This window comes from Coregonus clupeaformis, chromosome 34 (genome assembly GCF_020615455.1).
Source record: "Coregonus clupeaformis isolate EN_2021a chromosome 34, ASM2061545v1, whole genome shotgun sequence".
NCBI classification, from domain to species: Eukaryota; Metazoa; Chordata; class Actinopteri; order Salmoniformes; family Salmonidae; genus Coregonus; species Coregonus clupeaformis.
In genome coordinates, this window is record NC_059225.1 from 588,333 (window position 1) to 610,453 (window position 22,121).

A 22,121-nucleotide genomic window follows, 5' to 3' on the forward strand; every position below is an offset into this window, starting at 1 on the left:
GATTTTATCCATAAAGATAATGTTTATCTCCCTAAAGTGTTTCTACTGGAATTGGTCATAATGTGAGCCCTGTGGTGGTAATGTTCACAAGCGCTAACTCACTTATGTTCTTCTCACAAAACAAAATACGGAAGGCCTGCATTTTATACCTAATAATAAGGAACGCGCTTCAATTCTTATTGACACCTAATTTACATGATTGAAAACCAAAGTCAGTGATTTTCCCAATTGAATTCTCGTAATGTCTACACTGAAGTATTTCTATAATTCGATGGGATTACAAATGTTTTCTTTTATTCGTTGTTCAAACAATACAAATAAAATGATATGGAAATGTGCCATTATTGTGTTGTTTGAGCGTGTGTGAATGACAAGGATATGTTGATATGTTTCAAAAACAATTTGTGTAAACTCGTTTTTTTAGATCTGTCGTCTGGGCAAGGGTTGGAATATTGCATTAATAAGCCATATTCATTCAATGGTGTTGTGAAGGTGTCACAAACACATTGGAACGTCGTACCATTATGAGGGTACTAATTTTGAAACTGTAAAAAACTGTAGATCTGAGTGAAGAACTAACAAGAGTTTAGTATATTAAGGGTAGTTAAGCTATCTTTCCTTATTGGAAATAATGATTGATTTTCCTCATGTTAACCTTCAAGCTACCAACATAAGAGCACAACAGTGGATTCCATAAAGGGCATTGAATCTGGCATACTGTATGGCACACGTCACACGTCAACGTCGTCACATATTCATTCCACTCTGGCAGCAGCACATGTCAGCTAGCTATGAGACCTCGGAGATTCCCATACGGAGCGGAACACAGATATCAGCTTGTCTTATAAGATTTATGAATTTTCATATCAGATAACGTGATTCATCTCAAGCCATTAGGGCCTGGAGAGATATAGCCTACCTCTCTTTAAGTCACCATAAGATTTTAAACCCCATAACATACCTACCTACCTACCAACCCCCTCAAAGTTGCACTAAAACAGAGAGACAGGCAGAGCTAGCTAAACAACAAATAGTCAAATGCAATGTCAGACACACCTACAGTACCTACCACCTACTTTTATATACCTAATAAAACACATTCCAAAATGTTAGGAGGGGGAAATATTATATTCCAATTATGTCACGGCCAATGTACTTACGCCATAAGCTTAATGTTCTATTGTACATTAAGAAGAATGAAAATGTCCATGGAGGGAAGAGAATTACGACAAGTTTCTATTAACATCAAATCTTAACATAATTCATTTAATCTCCCCCACCCCTCGGTAGGAGCGGCTTAGGCAGGGAAGTGCTTGTGTTGTAATACTCCATGTATCTGCTGGTTAATCCTATGATGGAAGTGGGGAGGGAGAGAGGGCCACTGCTGGGATTACCAGGGGGGTCTGTGTGTTCCAACTGATAAAGCCCATCGATCACAACCACCCCCATACATACCACTCTACAGCTCCCCGACTAACACACACCACACACACACACACACACACACACCTCTTTGTGTTCTCTCTCTATCTCGCTCTGTCTCTCTCTCACACACACACACAAGTGTGCTCCACCCTAACGTGGTGCTGCAGCCTGCTGACATTTGATCAGGCAGAGAGAATCAATGTCTAGGTTGATCAGTGTCGTGTAATTATCCAGAGGTAGTCAGAGATAACGAACCAGTCGTTTACACAGTATGTGACTCACTGGCACCACTCTGCTCACAACACAATGACCTGCTTTAACCCAGCCAAGACACACACACACTACCACACATGCATGCACACACACACACTTTAACTCAGTCCACTGTGTCAATATTCCATCCCAGTGCCCCCTGTCGATCACCCCCTGCTGGTGCATGTCGTACCAGGGACTGAGAGGATGAAGAGATCAGGGATTAAATCAGTAAGGAGATGATGGAAAATATGGTCCTGCAAATATGTGTCCTTATTTACCAGAGACTGTCTTATAGATTTATGTGTAAAAGATGAATGAGTGATGAATTTCCACTCGCAAAAAGTAGAAAAATTTAATATTCAGCTCTCATCTCAGGTAATCTCAGCTAATCGCTCACTAACACCAACATCAACATTAGGCCATCACCAAAAATCTGGGTGCCACATATGGAATCCTTCCACTCCAATTATGAAATATATTCTTCTGTTCTCTCAAAGTAAAACATGTCACATTATTTTAACTAAAACGACAAGATCGCCACACAGTTGTAACTACTTATAAGCTGAAGAATAGGTAAGGCAGCATGATAAACCATTTTGGATTCCGTTTTTTGTTGTTGTTGATATCTTCATATATTTCTGAATATAAATTAATCTCCTTTTTTTCTCTGACATCCAATGCATTTAATGAACAATCTGTCTTCACACTGCAGAACTATTAGAGGCATGATCCATTTACTTTTATCACAATGTGATGGAGTGGAGCATTTGTTCCTCATTTTACTCAATTTAAATCCCTTCAATAGTGACAAATAAACCTGGCAAAAGCACTAATGTGGTCTCATCCATAATACTGTGTGAGAAGACAATTATTTCACATGTAAAGATTAGAATAAAATCTATCTCCTGGCAAAGGAGAAGACCTGCTGTTAAAGTTTACATCAGGCCAAAAGACCACCGATTATGATTATGATGCTTTAGCCCTGAAGAGGTGAGACATTGGATATCATTATCACTGAAAAAAACGTTATTGCTTGAAATTCTCAAACAAAGATGTGTTTCCAATTTCAGCCATTCTTACATACTGTACATGATCAATATTGCTGTATATTATATGGACTCAACAGTTGTGTCTTGTAGTTCTGTTATGGAGGAGACAGTTCCCAATGCAATATAAATGCGTTCGACAGCCTCACATGTTGTCTGTATTGCAGAACATCCTCAGTACCTTTAAGTGTTATTTTTTTATGTTGGTGTACATGAATACAAGTTAACATTCAGACTAACAGGAACCTTCATTTAATTCTAAAATGTTATTCCAGTGTCTGAAAACCTTAATTATCAATTAGGAAAAATGTCTGAGAGAAACCGTATCCCTTTAATTTATGCATATCACACACAACAAATGTACATATTTATACATAAAAATGAAGGTAAGATTAGATTTCTTTCCTTAAGATTTTGATTGCAATCGGAATGAAAATAACAGTTTAAAAATGTGCTGTTTTTTTTTCTTTCCTTGTTTTTATTGGACCTTGACCATGACCGGGGTGCTGAGTGATGATTATGAAAGGCAATTTAAGACATTTAACGAATTCCAGACAGGATTCACTTATGGTAGCTTTTATGCCCTCTTCGCTTTCATCGTGTCTCATTAAAGCAATTACCTTCAGATGCCTAATAAACCTCCCAGAAGCCTTTTCTGACACCAAAGCACATAGAGAGAGAGAGGGGTGGGGAGTAGAGAGAGAGAGGCCTTCTAAGACACCAAAGCAGAGAGAGAGACAGACAGAGAGGGAGAGGGAGGAGACAGCATGAGAAGAGAACGAAAGAGACCGATACACCAAAGGATAGAGAGAGAAAGAAAGAAAACAGAGAGAGAGAGAGAGAAAATTGGAGAGTGAGAAAGAGGGGGGGAGAGAGAGAGAGACAGAGAGAGGTGAAGTGAGAGAAAGAGAGAGACAGCGAGATACAGCAAGACAGATAGAGGTAAAGCTAGAGAGAGAGAGAAAGGTAAAAGTAGAAGTAGAAAGAGAGAGAGGCCTTCTCTGACACCAAAGCACAGTCTTCAGCTCAGAGAGAGAATACAGAGGAGCATTAGGAGGATAGGAAGATGGGCAGAGAGAGACTAAATGTGCTCTAACACACTTGTATCACAAAGCAGAAAGATAGACCGATCCAGACTCACTACTGAGTTTCTGAGTGATTAATGCCCAGATATCATGGAAGACTGCCCTGCAGGATCACTCTGTGGATTAGTAAGGGGGCTATTGCACTGCAAATAGGTAGGGAATCCCTTCAAAGATCCCCTTTACTGACATAAAATAAACTCCATCACTCAATATCCTAGCCATACATTAGGACGCTATATGGATGAAGGCTCTTCATAGATCCACCTATAAATAATGGGTGTGTCTCAAATGACACCCTATTCCCTTTATAGTGCATTACTTTTGACCAGGACCCATAGGGCTCTGGTCAAAAGAAGTGCATCATATAGGGAATAGAGTGACATTTGGGATACACATAATGTTTGTGACCTCTATAGCATCCGTCCTGACCCCCAGAACAATTATAAGGATGCTCCAGGGTCTGACGAAACTTCTTAATTAAAATGGCCATTGTTTTTCCCCTTCGCAAGTGGATACATCTGTTACATAGGATCGATCAATACCCTATCGTTAACAGAAATCAAAGACAGCTATGGGCTATAATAGTTTAGCAGTAGAATGGTGTTTGGATGGGAAAATGATCAGGAAGAATGCTGTGTGTTGGCAAAACACTTTCAGTTAGATGGTTGATGTCTTGCTTTGTTACTTTGATAAAGATATGACAACATTTATCACCTTAATCTAAAATACTTCATCCACATATTTCCTCATGATTATAGTAGACCACTAGACTGTATGCTTGGTTATTTTGGATAAAGAACTTCACCAATCCATAAATGTGTGCATAGGTTCTGGATATACGCATATACGCCATATGTTCTATCTATTAAGCTTTTCAGCATTAAATAAAGTGGAGAATCCATCACCATTGATTAGCGTGATGAATTAGCTGGTTGTACTTCGGCGCAGAGCAGTCAGCAAGGAGAGCAAATCATCTCTCCTACAAAACATCTTCAATTTATTTTGTGTATAGATCAGACACACACACACGAACACAGACACGCACATGCATGTGAACACACACACCACTGTCGCAAGCACACGTACACTCACTCACTCTCACACACATACACACACACAGACAAACAGAGTGTCGTATCAGTTCCCTTCAAGGACAGACGAGGGACTGCAGCCACCTGCCAAAAAACAAACGGTGTGGCTGGTCTTAGGAGATATTCTCTGAGACTCTGACAGCATGTGCCTGGAATCCTAAGATAATTGTGTTTGTGTGTGTGTTTTGTGTTTGTTTGTGTGCGACAGGGACGTGACAGTGAAGTGTGTGTGGGTGTGCATGCGTGTGTGTGCGTGTTTGTTATCTTGTCAGGGTGTCCAGGACACAGCTGTAGACATCGACATAAGTCCAAGCAAAGGTTAAAAAACAGCTACCTGAGATAACCTCTTCAGACGAGGTGGGGATCCAAGAAAAACAGGGTTCTCTAAATTTGGAACCAGTACAATGTCTACGACAGTCACATGTCTTGTTTGGTGTGCGTGAGTGTGTGGTGGTGGGGGGGGGGTTCAGGGTTAGGGAGCTCTACTCACATCACAGCCTTTCTCTGGGTTTCTTTTCCAGTGCTTCTTCTCTACTTTCTTAGCAGAGGTGGAGCAGATATTAGCATGGTTCTTCACCCGGGGGTTCAGGGTCAGGATACTCTGTATAGATAGATAGATAGATAGATAGATAGAGAGAGAGAGAGAGAGAGAGAGAGAGAGAGAGAGAGAGAGAGAGAGAGAGAGAGAGAGAGAGAGAGAGAGAGAGAGAGAGAGAGAGAGAGGAGAGAGAGAGAGTCAACATTACAGTAGAACAGAGCAGGGAAAAAAACTATTTATACCTCAAAAATAAAATATGCATGTCAGTTGTATCACAAACCATATTGTCAGAAACTCAGATGATTTTCCTAGAAAACGGTTAGCTAAGATCCCTGTTAGAGGTTGAAATAGTCCTTATGGTCTAATTATTCTATTTTTCAGGTATTCCCTTTTTCCAGTAGCAATAAATACCAACCAAATCACTAAGAGTATATTATTTTACCTGCAACATGAACGTCTTCTAAAACAAATCAGAATTGTGCATTGCATATATTGCGTAATGATGCTTCATTGTTCTACATTCAGGGCAGCAGTTGTCCCATGGGCATTTACACAGTAACATAGTGATGCTGAGACTCAGATTTTTCACTTTCAGATGTACGTCAAACAAAAACCAATGACTGCAAAGTTCAACAAACCATATAACTATATGCACAAGGACTACTTTTAACAATCTCCACAGAACATTTTACAAAAACACATTTCCTTGAAGAACAGTGACGATGCAAAATCTGGTAACAGAATGACGGTTTTACATTTTAGTTATTTAGCAGATGCTCTTATCCAGAGCGACTTACAGGAGCAATTAGGATTAAGTGCCTTGCTCAAGGGCACATCGACAGATTTCTCACCTAGCTAGCTCGGAGATTCGAACCAGCGACCTTTCGGTAACTGGCCCAACATTCTTAACAGCTAGGCTACCTGCCGGTTTGTGCTGTTGGTGCCATTACAAAACACCATCTTCACACATGACAACAAAACAGTCAGTCGTGTAACCTTCCATTACAATCAACTCAGCCCCCCACCCCCCCCCCCCCACTCTACTATCGACTCAAGACAAGGTGCTCCTGCAGCCTTGCATTACCACTGATCAGCAATCATGAGCCTCTTCACTGTACTGTAGTTCATTATGAATGCAACACACACTCCAGTTTAAGCAGTGCACAGTAGAGCATAGCGCATTTATAAAACATCATTCATAAAGATGGGGAAACTGTGAAGACCGCAGGGACTTGGATTCTAAACACTGTTTGTGGATATGTGGATGTAAAACAGGTCTATAGATTCATATTACTGTATACAGTTTTCACAGTAACTACAGAGTTGATACTCCTTAAATGTCCTTTAAACCAAATAATGTCTGTTCCAGGTATCAAAATGGGAATACTGGAAAGGATGGAGACCTGCACACTGTCGAAAAAGAGAAATACATCTAAAACTGAGGCTTAAATGCAAAAATAGAGGTGTTTTCTTGGGACATCATGATACCCAAATGCTGATTGTGCAGAAAAATGAAAGGTGAAAAACAAAACACAAACGTTTCGTCATCAAGCCATCATCAGTGTGAATAGTGAATGCACAAACCAGGCTTCTATTTGAGGTTAATTGTATACAGTATGTCACATGATCTAGTGAGGAAATCTATACATGCAAACAAGTACATAGTACAATAGCATGATTAAAGTACAATACAATTCCTATATTTCTGCAATTAAGCCTCAGTTTTGGATGTATTCATATTTTCCTTGGTACATATTGATAAATCAACTGAGTATGTTGGCAGCCAGTATTTGTTTTGGGGGGCAAGAATATGTAAACTTTCGGTCTACTGGTTATCAAATGCTTTTGTTGTCTTGTGTCAGGTGTATCCCCCAGACCCAGCAGCTAGCTCTCCACCACTGAACGTTCAAATGTTTTGGGAGCAGATTTGGGAGTCTATTTCTCTAGGTACTGTGCAGATGGTTTGGAGAACATATTATTTCCCCCCTCTGTTTCCTTTGTGCAATCATCACCCCCCACACACACACACTTTATGCTCAGCATTTGCATTGATGCATCTCTGAGTAGCATTTTGTGTATACACTATCCACCATGGAATCATTTAAGAGTCTTTCCCCCCCTGTTTTCAACAACAGCAGCAGCATCCCACCTCAGTTAGCGTCCCACAAGCTATGTGACAAGACATTAAGCTTTTTATTTTCATATATTCACAGTAGGTGGAAGGGAGAAGACTGTTTCATATGGAGGTATGGGGGTGTTATGGGGGTGTTATTGTAAAAGGCCAGGCCTGGTTCTAACATAACCTGTGTCTTTTTCCCTACTGTGTTAGCCACGCTAAATGAAATGTCACACTTTATGCAACACCAAAAATCTTCCTATTAATTATTTCATTTCACACCTAATAAAGTGTAGTTACACCGCTGCGTTTCTTATTTTATTGTCTGTTAAGGCCTGTGGGACTTATGTATTTTTTCATTGTGTGGTCTAGATAAAGCAACATGTCTGCGGTACATGCTCAAGGTAAACCATTAAGGACAGAAAGGTACAGATATTCTTACAGCGGAGACAAGTCTCTTGGGGTCCGTTAGGAACAATGATGTTTTGACAAAATGAACATAACAATAAAGATATGATTTAACCGTCTGTATCTTATTAAAATAGTTATGTTTATATTATATCCACCCTTTACAACTATAATGTCTCAGAACTGCAGGGGCTGCTTTGATCTAGAACCATTACATCGGCCATAATTTAGAACGTATGGCAGTTGGTTTGACGTGGTTCCAAAAGATTTGGAACAAACAAACATAATTAGTAGTTAACGCCAAGAGGAGAAGCAGGTCAAAAAGGTGGGAGAGTAACTGCCATAGAATGAATTAACAAACGTTCTTATAAACAATCACCTAACCAGATTAGCAAGAATCTTATTAGACAGAAACACTGCACTACCAAACATGCATTAGAGAGAAAAATATTTAACATTAAATCTCCCCCCAATGTGAAGCATTGTAAAATCCTGATGATGCTTCAGCATTAAAACACAACATACTAGTTTCATCACTGTCTGACTATAGTATCACCAGAAACGTTTACATGCCTTAACTGTTTGGGTTTCCAACATGATGTATTAAACAGAGTGACATAAATAAATATCAGGATTAACAAAAACAATTTATCCTATTACCATGTCTTCAATTTTAAATAGACCCTCCCTCACTGCATATAGACTTGTCTTAGTGTTTGTATCTCCTGCAGAGCGCCCCACGTACAGCCCTGTATTGACCTGACCTCCTCAAGTGGAACATGTACAAGAGAAACAGATCCATGGCGGTCAGATACAGGCAGGGTTGCAGGAAACACTAACCATGTTTGACAGCGGCTAATCTACTGTGGTTAAATGAAGAATATTAACAGGGAAATGGCCACCAGGCAGGGTTAATCCTATGGTGTTTCAATCTAGATGTAGTGAAACAGGGTAGTGTTCAGTAAGGCACACCGTAGCAAAAATGTTATGCTGCTCACAACTTGTATCCATTAAGATCGCATCCTAAAAGACTCATGATCACGTCAAGTGTGTGTTAGAATGTGTGCACGCAAGCATCGTGTGTGTCACCCAAACACCCGGTGTCTACACAACACAAGAGAACGCTTCCCCTACTGTTTGTGCGACCTTTCTCACTGCAGGGTAGTTACTGGGGACCTGCTTCCGTGCTCAACGCACTCCGCACAGAAGGCCTTGTCTAAACCAAGGAACCAAGGCCCATCTGTGAGTGTTGGCTGCGTCAGTCCGCATGTGTCCGCTGGGGAGGGAGAGGGAGGGAACGCTGCCTGGCCTGCCTGTGTGTGTCTGGCTTTCTCACTCTACACTGATCACACTGGGCCCCAAACAGATGGGAGATCAATAAGTGCCCGGGCCAGGCAGAACGGCCGTTGGTATGCAAACGCCGATGGAGCCATGAGCCCTCAGACGAAATCAACCAGGGTGGGAGGTGAGGAAGGAGGGGGGGATGGACGCAGGGAATGGGCAAATCACATTTAGCTGGAAGCAGTGATTAACATGGTGGGCTGAGTGAGGACCTGAGAAGCATAAGCTAAGACTTAGAGGCATGAGACATGAGCCCTATACTATGAATGTAGTTAGAGGAGTTAGCGAGGTAACTTTGGTGAATTCTGAGTTCAACTTTGGATAACCGGTACCACGAACGTGGCTCACCTTTTAGCCAGGTAAATTGCTATGGTGAAGAATCCTTCAGATCTAACCAGCTATGGGTTAGGCTAACTCAAGCCTAACTACATTTGTTGTGATGGACATTTTTATGTTTGTGCTTTTCTATTAACCAATTTCTGTGTTCTGTTTGTGCTTTTCTATAACCCAATTTCTGTGTTCATGCAAGTGACTGATTGAACGAATCCTCCCTATCAGTATCTGCAATTTGGCAGTACGCCCAGAACATTGTTTGGAGAAAGGGATATCTCAGTTTCAAGGTCTCAGCTTAGAGAGAAGAAGCCTCGTGAGGTATTGGTCTGTCACATGCATGACCCAGTATTGGTCGTCACATGAATGAAGCAAACATTAATTGTGCATGAATAAGCTAAATCATGCAAATATAACTTGTCAGTATATAAGGGAACTAACGGGACTGCCCTGTTAGAGCTCCTGACAGACGTTCACTATGGTGCATCAAGTTTGTTGGAACCTCTCCAGCGTGCTTACAATAAACAATGATTCATTTAAGATTGACTTTGAGTGTCCCTGTGTAAGAATTTCCACGACAAAGTGTCTGAGCTGCGAGTTGAGGACCAGTGTAATGATTCCCTCAATCTTGCAAAGATTGCATCATCATCCTCTTCATTTGAAGAAGACAACTGATTAAATATTGTATTAATCAAATGAGTTTTTGTGCGTATTTTTACACAATAAAACTTTTGAATGACTTAATACAATTATTTTATCGATAGGAGTGGGAAAAAAGGTGTCTGTGCATTGATTCGCACATCAAAGTAACAAAATAAAGACTGTACTTCTAAACTGAATTTGCAAGATACCTTTTCTTCCATTTTGATTTAGGCACAAATGAAAATGTGGCACCGACTTACCAATGGATTGATGTTTCAGCATTGTCTCAATGAAGAGTTTGGCATTCGACTAGCCACGTGCGACATGCATGCACAGTTAAAAACCTGCTAAAGTTAGCGGCAGGCGGACGAGCAATATCCACCGGCGTAGTACGGATGAAGTCTGATCTGTAATGGAAAGCTAACTGAAGCTGGCTAGCTTTAGAAAACCCTGAATAGATCTAGCTTGCGTCGTAGTATACCCCTATGGAGGCAGAGGGAGATACAGAATAGCTACTAGTTAACCCACCACAGTATCAGACACCAAAGAACTGTGTAGGATATACTAGCTAGCTGTACTATGTACTAAGACAGGGACAATCCATGTGCTATGCAATGAATGAAAGCAGTCACAGGTACATATTGTATTCTGGTAACCATAGTAGTCTCAAGGCCATGTTTCATTTAAAAAAAAAGTATATATATAATAAGTAGTGCATATAATTTATGTATCAATCTGATATGTCATTGTAAATGGGAGATGTCATCGATTATATATACTGCTGGGCTGAACGCGCGCCATAAAAACAAGAAATAGAACATTGTCCTTACTTGACGTAGAAACAGGTGAATACTTTTGTGGTTGCACCAGATGGCTGTGTGCGAGTTTGTTTCTTTTGACAATGAAGCACCGGACTACAGCCATATAGTTTCAAACCTAGAAGAAGAGTGAGAGACTGAGTAGGCAAGAAAGAGTCGGCTGAGATTGGAGTAAAGAATGTCGAGTTGGTCAGAAAAACATGGTAAGCTACTGAGCTAGCTAATGCCTACAGATGTACTTTCTGAATTTAACAATAGAGTTGATACTAATAGAATTAATAGGGTTCACACACACAAACACTGTTTTGCATAACCAGGAGCTCCAGCACGGGCGTACGTCTTGCATGACAAGTCCTAGGAGGACTGTTATAGCAACAACATGAAGGTCAAGGTAATTTATTGCACAATATGGAGCAACTATTGATTAGGAAAGAAAGGGGCAGGCACAACTGCTCCGCTAATAATGCTGTGTTCGTAACCAAGTGGGAAGTGGGAATCTACCACTATAGAGTGGTGCCAATTAATTATACTCGTAAGCAAACATTTGATAACTGTAGGCAGCAGTAAATTGCCATCCTTGGCATTATACCTGTTCAAACAACACACACTAGATGGCAGTATACACCCTTTCAGTTTGTTTGCCAACTCATAGAAGTAATAGAATAATAAAATTGACTACTTCAAAATGGAGATGGCCTCAATGGCGCTGCCAGTCCGCTCACAGACGCCATAATGGGACATATACAGGTATAAAGATGATATCTCTATCATTCACTATGTTTAACACATACGACTGGGAAAAATCTATTTGAACGGCCCTCCATCTGGTAATTACTGGTGGGAAACTCGTCTATCATCCTTGAGCTCCAAGTAGGAGGTGGGAATTTACCAGTTGTGAAGTCATAAATACCACTTGGATGCATTCACGTGCTTTGAACAAGTTGAGAAATGCCCGATTGGCTAATGGTCAACAAGCTGTGTCAACCATAAACTAAAAGTACAGCTATCAGGCTTGTAAACAAATTATAGTTTTCAAAAACCATATTAATAGATCGCTTTTTTAAATAATGTTTCGTAGTTGCATTTAATTGCCTTAGTAGGTGATGTCAGAGGTCACTATGTGGGAGAAGTTGGATTTCAAGGATGATAGACGAGATGAACAGAGAAATGCTGCTAAATCGCGGCCGCCACTGCAACAAAAAAAAGTACACAAATATTTTTGCGCCGAGAAGCGCTTTTAAGATCAGAGTGACAAGTTACAACATCAGGTTGTCTGAGGAACCGCCAAGGTAACTAGCTATCTTGTAATCCTTACTCTTCTGCTGGAATCAATAGAGGAATTATCCACATATTGATCTGCCGTTAGAGAGACAGAGCAACAGCCTTTGGGTCAGCAATATTAAATATAGGATATTGAGGATATAATTTGTTCTCCTTTGTCACGTTCAACAGAAATATGAATCTACTCGGTTATGGTTGCGTACTGTCTGTATTGAAGGCAAACAGTCCTATCCTATCTAAAAGGTACCATCTCACACTTGAACTGTCCTTCCTTTGCACTGACGACCCGGTCACGACCCTGCATGCTATTTCAATACAGTTTCAACACAAAACACCTACATACATATTATCCATACCATTTCCATAATGTGAGTAGGTGAGAAGCTGCTTGCTGTAGCCTTGGGGTTAAAGACATAAAGCTTTCTCCTTGAGACAGAGACAAAGCAGTATGATCCCAGTGTGACCTCCCACACAGCGCAGCCTTGCCAGTCTGTGTGGAGCTCTAAGAGCAGTGGTGGTGTGGTGGCATAATGTCCACTCACTAAGTCATGCATGTATTCATGTCATCAAACAGAGCAGAACACCAAGGACACCAACCGTTTCTATTTCCAGCCAACATGGTTGTGTCGTGTCCACCCCCTCCTACATTTAGGAGTTACACAGCTCCTGTTCTGTCTGTCGACGCTAAGGCTTCTGTGATCTGTCTTTATTCACGGTTGGCCCTGCTGGCCCTCAAATTAAATACAATGACTGTACCCCAAATAATTGCATTTACATTCTCTCTAGACATCAGAGTAACAGTCTTTCCCACCAAACTCAACATTTATTCTCTTCCTAGTCTTAAAAGACACTGAATCAATCGAGATTAAATAGACTATCACAGGCCATCTGCTAGCCCTTACAGACTGAGACAGCTACAGTGAAAGAAGCCAGTCCCAGAGTACAGATCAGTTGCACTCACTTCCCGTTATTGCAGCACCAAGTTAAACCAACCAGGCAACCAACGACAATAGTTCATAAAGCACAGGCATCCCCTGGTGAAGGCTCCTGCCAATTACCGTGTGAGTGTGGTGAGTGTGTTTTACATGTGTGTTTTGTGTGTTTACGTGTGTGTGCATCTGTGTGTGTGTGCATGTGTGTGCAAGAGCAAGAGAAAGAGGGAGTGAGAGAGAGAGAGAGAGAGTCAGACAGACAGGGGAATACTGTGGACGCCTGAAACAAACCGTGTGCTCGCTACGGTAACAGGCTTTAATTTGGGTAATGGGCACTATGTGCCAAAGGCTCATTACATGGCCTTTGAAAAGTGTCCCTGGCCATGTTGAGGCTTGGAAAACAATTAGCGCAGAAGCAGAAGGTAAATGAACTGTAAAAGAAATCAGGGATGATGACCGAGTGAGTGTAGTCTCAGGTCTTATCTGAGGCTCTCTGAGGAAAGGATGGAAGCAGAGGGAGGGAGGGGTAATGAGGAGAGGAGAAGGAAAGAAAAAAAAGAAGTTCAATATGCCACATGATATCTGGGTGTGTAAGCAAGCCAAGCCAGCCCTGCCTTGCCTGGTGTCTGGGTGGGGGGCTCTGGGCTAGGCTATGAACTCCACAGAGGGGATTGAGTTTGCAGACGGAGATTGCAGCAGACAGAGGGGTCACATGTGATCAGGTGAGACTGCTCTCCTCCCCTAGGGGACAGAGGTGGCAGTAAATTGTGCAGTGGAGGAAGAGGATCTCTCTCTCTCTCTCTCTCTCTCTCTCTCTCTCTCTCTCTCTCTCTCTCTCTCTCTCTCTCTCTCTCTCTCTCTCTCTCTCTCTCTCTCTCTCTCTCTCTCTCTCTCTCTCTCTCTCTCTCTCTCTCTCTCTCTCTCTCTCTCTCTCTCTCTCTCTCTCTCTCTCTCTCTCTCTCTCTCTCTCTCTCTCTCTCTCTCTCTCTCTCTCTCTCTCTCTCTCTCTCTCTCTCTCTCTCTCTCTCTCTCTCTCTCTCTCTCTCTCTCTCTCTCTCTCTCTCTCTCTCTCTCTCTCTCTCTCTCTCTCTCTCTCTCTCTCTCTCTCTCTCTCTCTCTCTCTCTCTCTCTCTCTCTCTCTCTCTCTCTCTCTCTCTCTCTCTCTCTCTCTCTCTCTCTCTCTCTCTCTCTCTCTCTCTCTCTCTCTCTCTCTCTCTCTCTCTCTCTCTCTCTCTCTCTCTCTCTCTCTCTCTCTCTCTCTCTCTCTCTCTCTCTCTCTCTCTCTCTCTCTCTCTCTCTCTCTCTCTCTCTCTCTCTCTCTGATTAAAAGCGCAATCTGAGCAAACCTGGCCAGGAGTGCAATTACCGGTCCAGGTATCACGTCTGAGATGTGCTTGCCTGGGTGTGTATGTTTCAAATTATACCAGTGCCTCCACGTACCTGCTACACTCAGCAAGATGTTAAAGATTATCACAGCAAATGCCTTACATAAACTCCCTCTAGCTGTTTATCTCACCACAATATGCTTCTTTGACTGGGACTGAAACTGCCTCATTCAATAATAGTTTTACAATACACATCCTCATATAGCATTTTTAAAGATATGAGCCTATTATCTTTGTTGGCCATGGATTAAATGTAAAACAACAAATAATGTACATGTCCATTTCCTACACCATGTAAGCAACTCATAAGCAACCACAGCACTCAGACAAAAACACAACTAATACGAGGGTCTTCCAAGGCAGCCTAAATCATTTCAATAACACTTCATAGCTAGCCTGGACCCATCACTTGCCTGTCAGTGTTCCCAGACAACCAGGTTAGGGAGAGACAGAGGGTATGCTCTGCTACCATTGGAGTCATACCTCTTTGTATAATAATAATAATAACAATATTATTACATGTACTGTATGCCATTTTGAGTCACTTTTAACCAGAGACTTACAGTCATGTGTGAATACATTTTACGTATGGGTGGCCCCGGGAATCAAACCCACATCCCTGGCGGTGCAAGCGCCATGCTATACCGACAAGGGATTAAGATTTTCATGAAAATCTAGCAAATTTCAATACCGGGAATAATTCATATTTATCCCGAGAGTTCCAGGAAATAGCGCAAAAATCTGAAATGCCCATTTAAAGCATTTAAAAATCAAGATATGGTCACTATGCCAGGGATCTCCCCAAATAAGTGGGGTGCTGCGCCACCATGTTGGCTTGGCTGCGCCACAATGTAAAGATTTCAGAGCAAATTAAACTGATATTTAGTAATGATCTTCGATCACCAATGACAATGTTGTGAATTGGGAAACAGGCCATTCATAAATTCAGAGAGTTATCATGTTCCTAAATTAATTCAGCGCATTTCAGCAGTAGCGCTCTCGACTTAGCCGACTAAACTCAACTTCACAATTTACGATGGAGTTGAGAGGCGACTAGTGTGGGCGGACTGGAGCTCCGAAGTCACATAAAATGAGTATAGCATACAAACTTTGTAATGGCAGTCAAACAAAAGTCAAATGACCAAAGTTGCTAAGCTTGCTTGATAACCTCCTTCAACGAATGACCGAATATCTCCTATACTTGGCTAAATCGAGTTGATGATTATACAGATAGCAGATCAGCTCATGGATAACGGGAAGATTAACAGTGGGAATAGTTTAAATATCAAGGTACAGTATCTTAACAGGGACCAACACTGTTTTAAAAATATCCATATCTACTCTCATACCGTTTGTTGATCACATTCTCTACCAAAGCTCTCATATGGGCAGCAATACCAGACAGTGCAGAGAAGCGGCAAAATTGTTATAGCTGTACTTTGACATGCATAGGCGAGAGACGTGCTTTGATATTGCAACCTATGGATTACAGAATAAAGTTAGGAATTTTCATGAGAGACAGGAGTCAGGATTTTGAGTTTCAGTTGGACAGGAGAAGATAGATGCCTCTCTGAATTGTTAACAGACTTCATGTATGTGACAGGGATGCCTATGTAGTGAATTGTGCATAGGCCTATTAAATGTGTGCCTTTCTGAAGAGTCACAATGACAGCTCCAAGAGGCACACGTTATTACAACCTGTTTGGATAAGGTGCCATTTAACTGTTTGCTAATCTGCTGCTGCGCATGTTGTGTATTTTGTGGAATTGCATTAGTGCGACATTCAGGGAATTTTTATTTATTTCCTGGGTCTTGTCATTTTATGTAAAAAGTGTTCCCGGGAAACTCCTGTGATTCCGGTTACCCGTGTTAATCCCTACAGGAACACACGCTGTAAGGCTCTGTTTTTTTTAATCAACTCTAATAGCAATCCAGGAAGGTTTTAATAAATGTACATGCACACACACACACAAAAAGACATGCTACACATTTAACTGATAGGAGTGCCTGGGTGCCGTCTGTGGATATTAAAATAAGACATCTGACAGGAGGACGGGATGGCAGGCAAGAGGAAAAATGTAGTATTTAATTGCACCAGAGATGGCAATTATAATGAGATTTAAAAAGCCATTTCCAATGGCAAGCAGGAGTAGTTTAGTGATGGTCTTAAGTGCAGCGGAAGGAAGAAGGTCACGTCACTGTTGCCATTAGTCCCTGAATAAAGATGCTAATGAAGGGTTTGACTTACTGCACTCCACTGTGGCTACTGCCTTCATAAAGGTTCCATTAGATTCCCTCATTCCAGCGTTGAACCAAGGCTTTTTAAGCCAGCTAGATCCAAGCGACTAAAGTGTGCTATAAAGCCAAATAATGTCAGACCTTTTTCAGGTAAACAACACTATAATGTCTAAATTGAACTGGCTCTAGGGGAATGTGCTTTGCTATTCACTTCACAGAGGCTAGGGTTTGTGATTTTACATTATTCTACTATATTTTTTCTTTACTGTACTGTTGGATTCTAGCTTGAAATATACCTATTCATGTTACCATACCAGAACTTATTGATTACTTTAGATGTATAAGGAATGTATACAGTTGAAGTCAGAAGTACACGTACCTTGGAGTCATTACAACTTGTTTTTCAACCACTACACATTTCTTGTTAACAAACTATAGGTTTTGGCAAGTCGTTTGGGAAATCTACTTTGTGCATGACACAAGGAATTTTTCCAACAATTGTTTACAGACAGATTATTTCACTTATAACTCACTGTATCACAATTCCAGTGGGTCAGAGGTTTACATACACTAAGTTGACTGTTCCTTTAAACAGCTTGGAAAATACCAGAAAATTATGTCATGGCCTGAGAAGCTTCTGATAGGCTAATTGACATCATTTGAGTCAATTGGAGGTGTACCTGTGGATGTATTTCAAGGCCTACCTTCAAACTCAGTGCCTCTTTGCTTGACATCATGGGAAAATCAAAAGAAATCAGCCAAGACCTCAGAAAATAAATTGTAGACCTCCACAAGTCTGGTTCATCCTTGGGAGCAATTTCCAAACGCCTGAAGGTACCACGTTCATCTGTACAAACAATAGTACGCAAGTATAAACACCATGGGACCATGCAGCCGTCATACCGCTCAGGAAGGAGACGCGATCTGTCTCCTAGAGATGAACGTACTTTGGTGCGAAAAGTGCAAATCAATCCCAAAACAACAGCAAAGGACCTTGTGAAGATGCTGGTGGAAACAGGTACAAAAGTATCTATATCCACAGTAAAACAAGTCATATATCGACATAACCTGAAAGGCCGCTCAGCAAGGAAGAAGCCACTGCTCCAAAACCGCCATAAAAAAAAACAGACTACGGTTTGCAACTGCACATGGGAACAAAGATCATACTTTTTGGAGAAATGTCCTCTGGTCTGATGAAACAAAAATATAACTGTTTGGCCATAATGACCATCGTTATGTTTGGAGGAAAAAGGGGGGAGGGGGGGCGCTTGCAAGCCGAAGAACACCATCTTTGCTGTAGGAGGGATTGGTGCACTTCACAAAATAGATGGCATCATGAGGAAGGAAAATTATGTGGATATATTGAAGGAACATCTCAAGACAACAGTCAAGAAGTTAAAGCTTGGTCGCAAATGGGTCTTCCAAATGGACAATGACCCCAAGCATACTTCCAAAGTTGTGGCAAAATGGCTTAAGGACAAAGTCAAGGTATTGGAATGGCCATCACAAAGCCCTGACCTCAATCCAATAGAAAATGTGTGGGCAGACCTGAAAAGGTGTGTGCGAGCAAGAAGGCCTACAAACCTGACTCAGTTACACTAGCTCTGTCAGGAGGAATGGGCCAAAATTCACCCAACTTATTGTGGGAAGCTTATGGAAGGCTACCCGAAACGTTTGACCCAAGTTAAACAATTTAAAGGCAATGCTACCAAATACTAATTGAGGGTATGTAAACTTCTGACCCACTGGGAATGTGATGAAAGAAATAAAAGCTGAGATAAATAATTCTCTCTACTATTATTCTGACATTTCACATTCTTAAAATGAAGTGGTGATCCTAACTGACCTAAGACAAGGCATTTTTACTAGGATTAAATGTCAGGAATTGTGAAAAACTAAGTTTAAAAGTATTTGGCTAAGGTGTATGTAAACTTCTGACTTCAACTGTATGTTGGGGTCAATGGAAGGTGCATAAGAACTAGGTGTATGGAAAATTACTGAGTGAGACAATGGGGAGTGCAGAAAGTTTACATTCTGTCAAAACATGTTATTGTTAAATATCATGACTCCTAAGGAGGGAGGCAAAGGGCAACAGTCTGGTTTCAATCACTGATAAGGTAGGACAGTCACGGATTAGTGAGGAATTTGGCCTGAGGTCAGGTCAGATGAAGTGAGAAGGAACAGTCCTATTACACACACATATACAGTGAGGGAAAAAAGTATTTGATCCCTTGCTGATTTTGTACGTTTGCCCACTGACAAAGAAATGATCAGTCTATAATTTTAATGGTAGGTTTATTTGAACAGTGAGAGACAGAATAACAACAAAAAAATCCAGAAAAACGTATGTCAAAAATGTTATAAATTGATTTACATTTTAATGAGGGAAATAAGTATTTGACCCCTTTGCAAAACATTATTTAGTACTTGGTGGCAAAACCCTTGTTGGCAATCACAGAGGTCAGACGTTTCTTGTAGTTGGCCACCAGGTTTGCACACATCTCAGGAGGGATTTTGTCCCACTCCTCTTTGCAGATCTTCTCCAAGTCATTAAGGTTTCGAGGCTGACGTTTGGCAACTCGAACCTTCAGCTCCCTCCACAGATTTTCTATGGGATTAAGATCTGGAGACTGACTAGGCCACTCCAGGACCTTAATGTGCTTCTTCTTGAGCCACTCCTTTGTTGCCTTGGCCGTGTGTTTTGGGTCATTGTCATGCTGGAATACCCATCCACGACCCATTTTCAATGCCCTGGCTGAGGGAAGGAGGTTCTCACCCAAGATTTGACAGTACATGGCCCCGTCCATCGTCCCTTTGATGCGGTGAAGTTGTCCTGTTCCCTTAGCAGAAAAACACCCCCAAAGCATAATGTTTCCACCTCCATGTTTGACGGTGGGGGTGGTGTTCTTGGGGTCATAGGCAGCATTCCTCCTCCTCCAAACACGGCGAGTTGAGTTGATGCCAAAGAGCTCCATTTTGGTCTCATCTGACCACAACACTTTCACCCAGTTCTCCTCTGAATCATTCAGATGTTCATTGGCAAACTTCAGACGGGCATGTACAGTGGGGAGAACAAGTATTTGATACACTGCCGATTTTGCAGGTTTTCCTACTTACAAAGCATGTACATGTCTGTAATTTTTATCATAGGTACACTTCAACTGTGAGAGACGGAATCTAAAACAAAAATCCAGAAAATCACATTGTATGATTTTTAAGTAATTAATTAGCATTTTATTGCATGACATAAGTATTTGATCACCTACCAACCAGTAACAATTCCGGCTCTCACAGACCTGTTCGTTTCTCTTTAAGAAGCCCTCCTCTTCTCCACTCATTACCTGTATTAACAGCACCTGTTTGAACTTGTTACCTGTATAAAAGACACCTGTCCACACACTCAATCAAACAGACTCCAACCTCTCCACAATGGCCAAGACCAGAGAGCTGTGTAAGGACATCAGGGATAAAATTGTAGACCTGCACAAGGCTGGGATGGGCTACAGGATAATAGGCAAGCAGCTTGGTGAGAAGGCAACAACTGTTGGCGCAATTATTAGAAAATGGAAGAAGTTCAAGATGACGGTCAATCACCCTCGGTCTGGGGCTCCATGCAAGATCACACCTCGTGGGGCATCAATGATCATGAGGAAGGTGAGGGATCAGCCTAGAACTACACGGCAGGACCTGGTCAATGACCTGAAGAGACCTGGGACCACAGTCTCAAAGAAAACCATTAGTAACACACTACGCCGTCATGGATTAAAATCCTGCAGTGCACGCAAGGTCCCCCTGCTCAAGCCAGCGCATGTCCAGGCCCGTCTGAAATTTGCCAATGACCATCTGGATGATTCAGAGGAGGAATGGGAGAAGGTCATGTGGTCTGATGAGATAAAATAGAGCTTTTTGGTCTAAACTCCTCTTGCCGTGTTTGGAGGAAGAATAAGGATGAGTACAACCCCAAGAACACCATCCCAACCGTGAAGCATGGAGGTGGAAACATCATTCTTTGGGGATGCTTTTCTGCAAAGGAGACAGGACGACTGCACCGTATTGAGGGGAGGATGGATGGGGCCATGTATCGCGAGATCTTGGCCAACAACCTCTTTCCCTCAGTAAGAGCATTGAAGATGGGTCGTGGCTGGGTCTTCCAGCATGACAACGACCCGAAACACACAGCCAGGGCAACTAAGGAGTGGCTCTGTAAGAAGCATCTCAAGGCCTATCCAGTCTCCAGACCTGAACCCAATAGAAAATCTTTGGAGGGAGCTGAAAGTCTGTATTGCCCAGCGACAGCCCCGAAACCTGAAGGATCTGGAGAAGGTCTGTATGGAGGAGTGGGCCAAAATCCCTGCTGCAGTGTGTGCAAACCTGGTCAAGACCTACAGGAAACGTATGATCTCTGTAATTGCAAACAAAGGTTTCTGTACCAAATATTAAGTTCTGCTTTTCTGATGTATCAAATACTTATGTCATGCAATAAAATGCAAATTAATTACTTAAAAATCATACAATGTGATTTTCTGGATTTTTGTTTTAGATTATGTCTCTCACAGTTGAAGTGTACCTATGATAAAAATTACAGACCTCTACATGCTTTGTAAGTAGGAAAACCTGCAAAATCGGCAGTGTATCAAATACTTGTTCTCCCCACTGTATATGTGCTTTCTTGAGCAGGGGGACTTTGCGGGTGCTGCAGGATTTCAGTCCTTCACGGCGTAGTGTATTACCAATTGTTTTCTTGGTGACTATGGTCCCAGCTGCCTTGAGATTATTGACAAGATCCTCCCGTGTAGTTCTGGGCTGATTCCTCACCGTTCTCATGATCATTGCAACTCCACGAGGTGAGATCTTGTATGGAGCCCCAGGCCGAGGGAGATTGACAGTTATTTTGTGTTTCTTCCATTTGCAAAAAATCGCACCAAATGTTGTCACCTTCTCACCAAGCTGCTTTGCGATGGTCTTGTAGCCCATTCCAGCCTTGTTTAGGTCTACAATCTTGTCCCTGACATCCTTGGAGAGCTCTTTGGTCTTGGCCATGGTGGAGAGTTTGGAATCTGATTGATTGATTGCTTCTGTGGACATGTGTCATTTATACAGGTAACAAACTGAGATTAGGAGCACATTAAGTGTGCTCCTAATCTCAGCTCGTTACCTGTATAAAAGGCACCTGGGAGCCAGAAATCTTTC

At 41.7% G+C, this 22,121-nt stretch overlaps 1 protein-coding gene across 1 annotated transcript in view; it reads right to left on the minus strand.

The window, feature by feature from the left end:
- LOC121549908 (dihydropyrimidine dehydrogenase [NADP(+)]-like) overlaps positions 1 to 22,121 on the minus strand; it is a 212,733-nt gene that overhangs the window by 185,835 nt on the left and 4,777 nt on the right. The window contains exon 2 of the mRNA XM_041861880.2: positions 5,393 to 5,503. Coding sequence (XP_041717814.2) covers positions 5,393 to 5,503 — 111 coding nt within the window. The remainder of the gene's footprint in view (positions 1 to 5,392; positions 5,504 to 22,121) is intronic.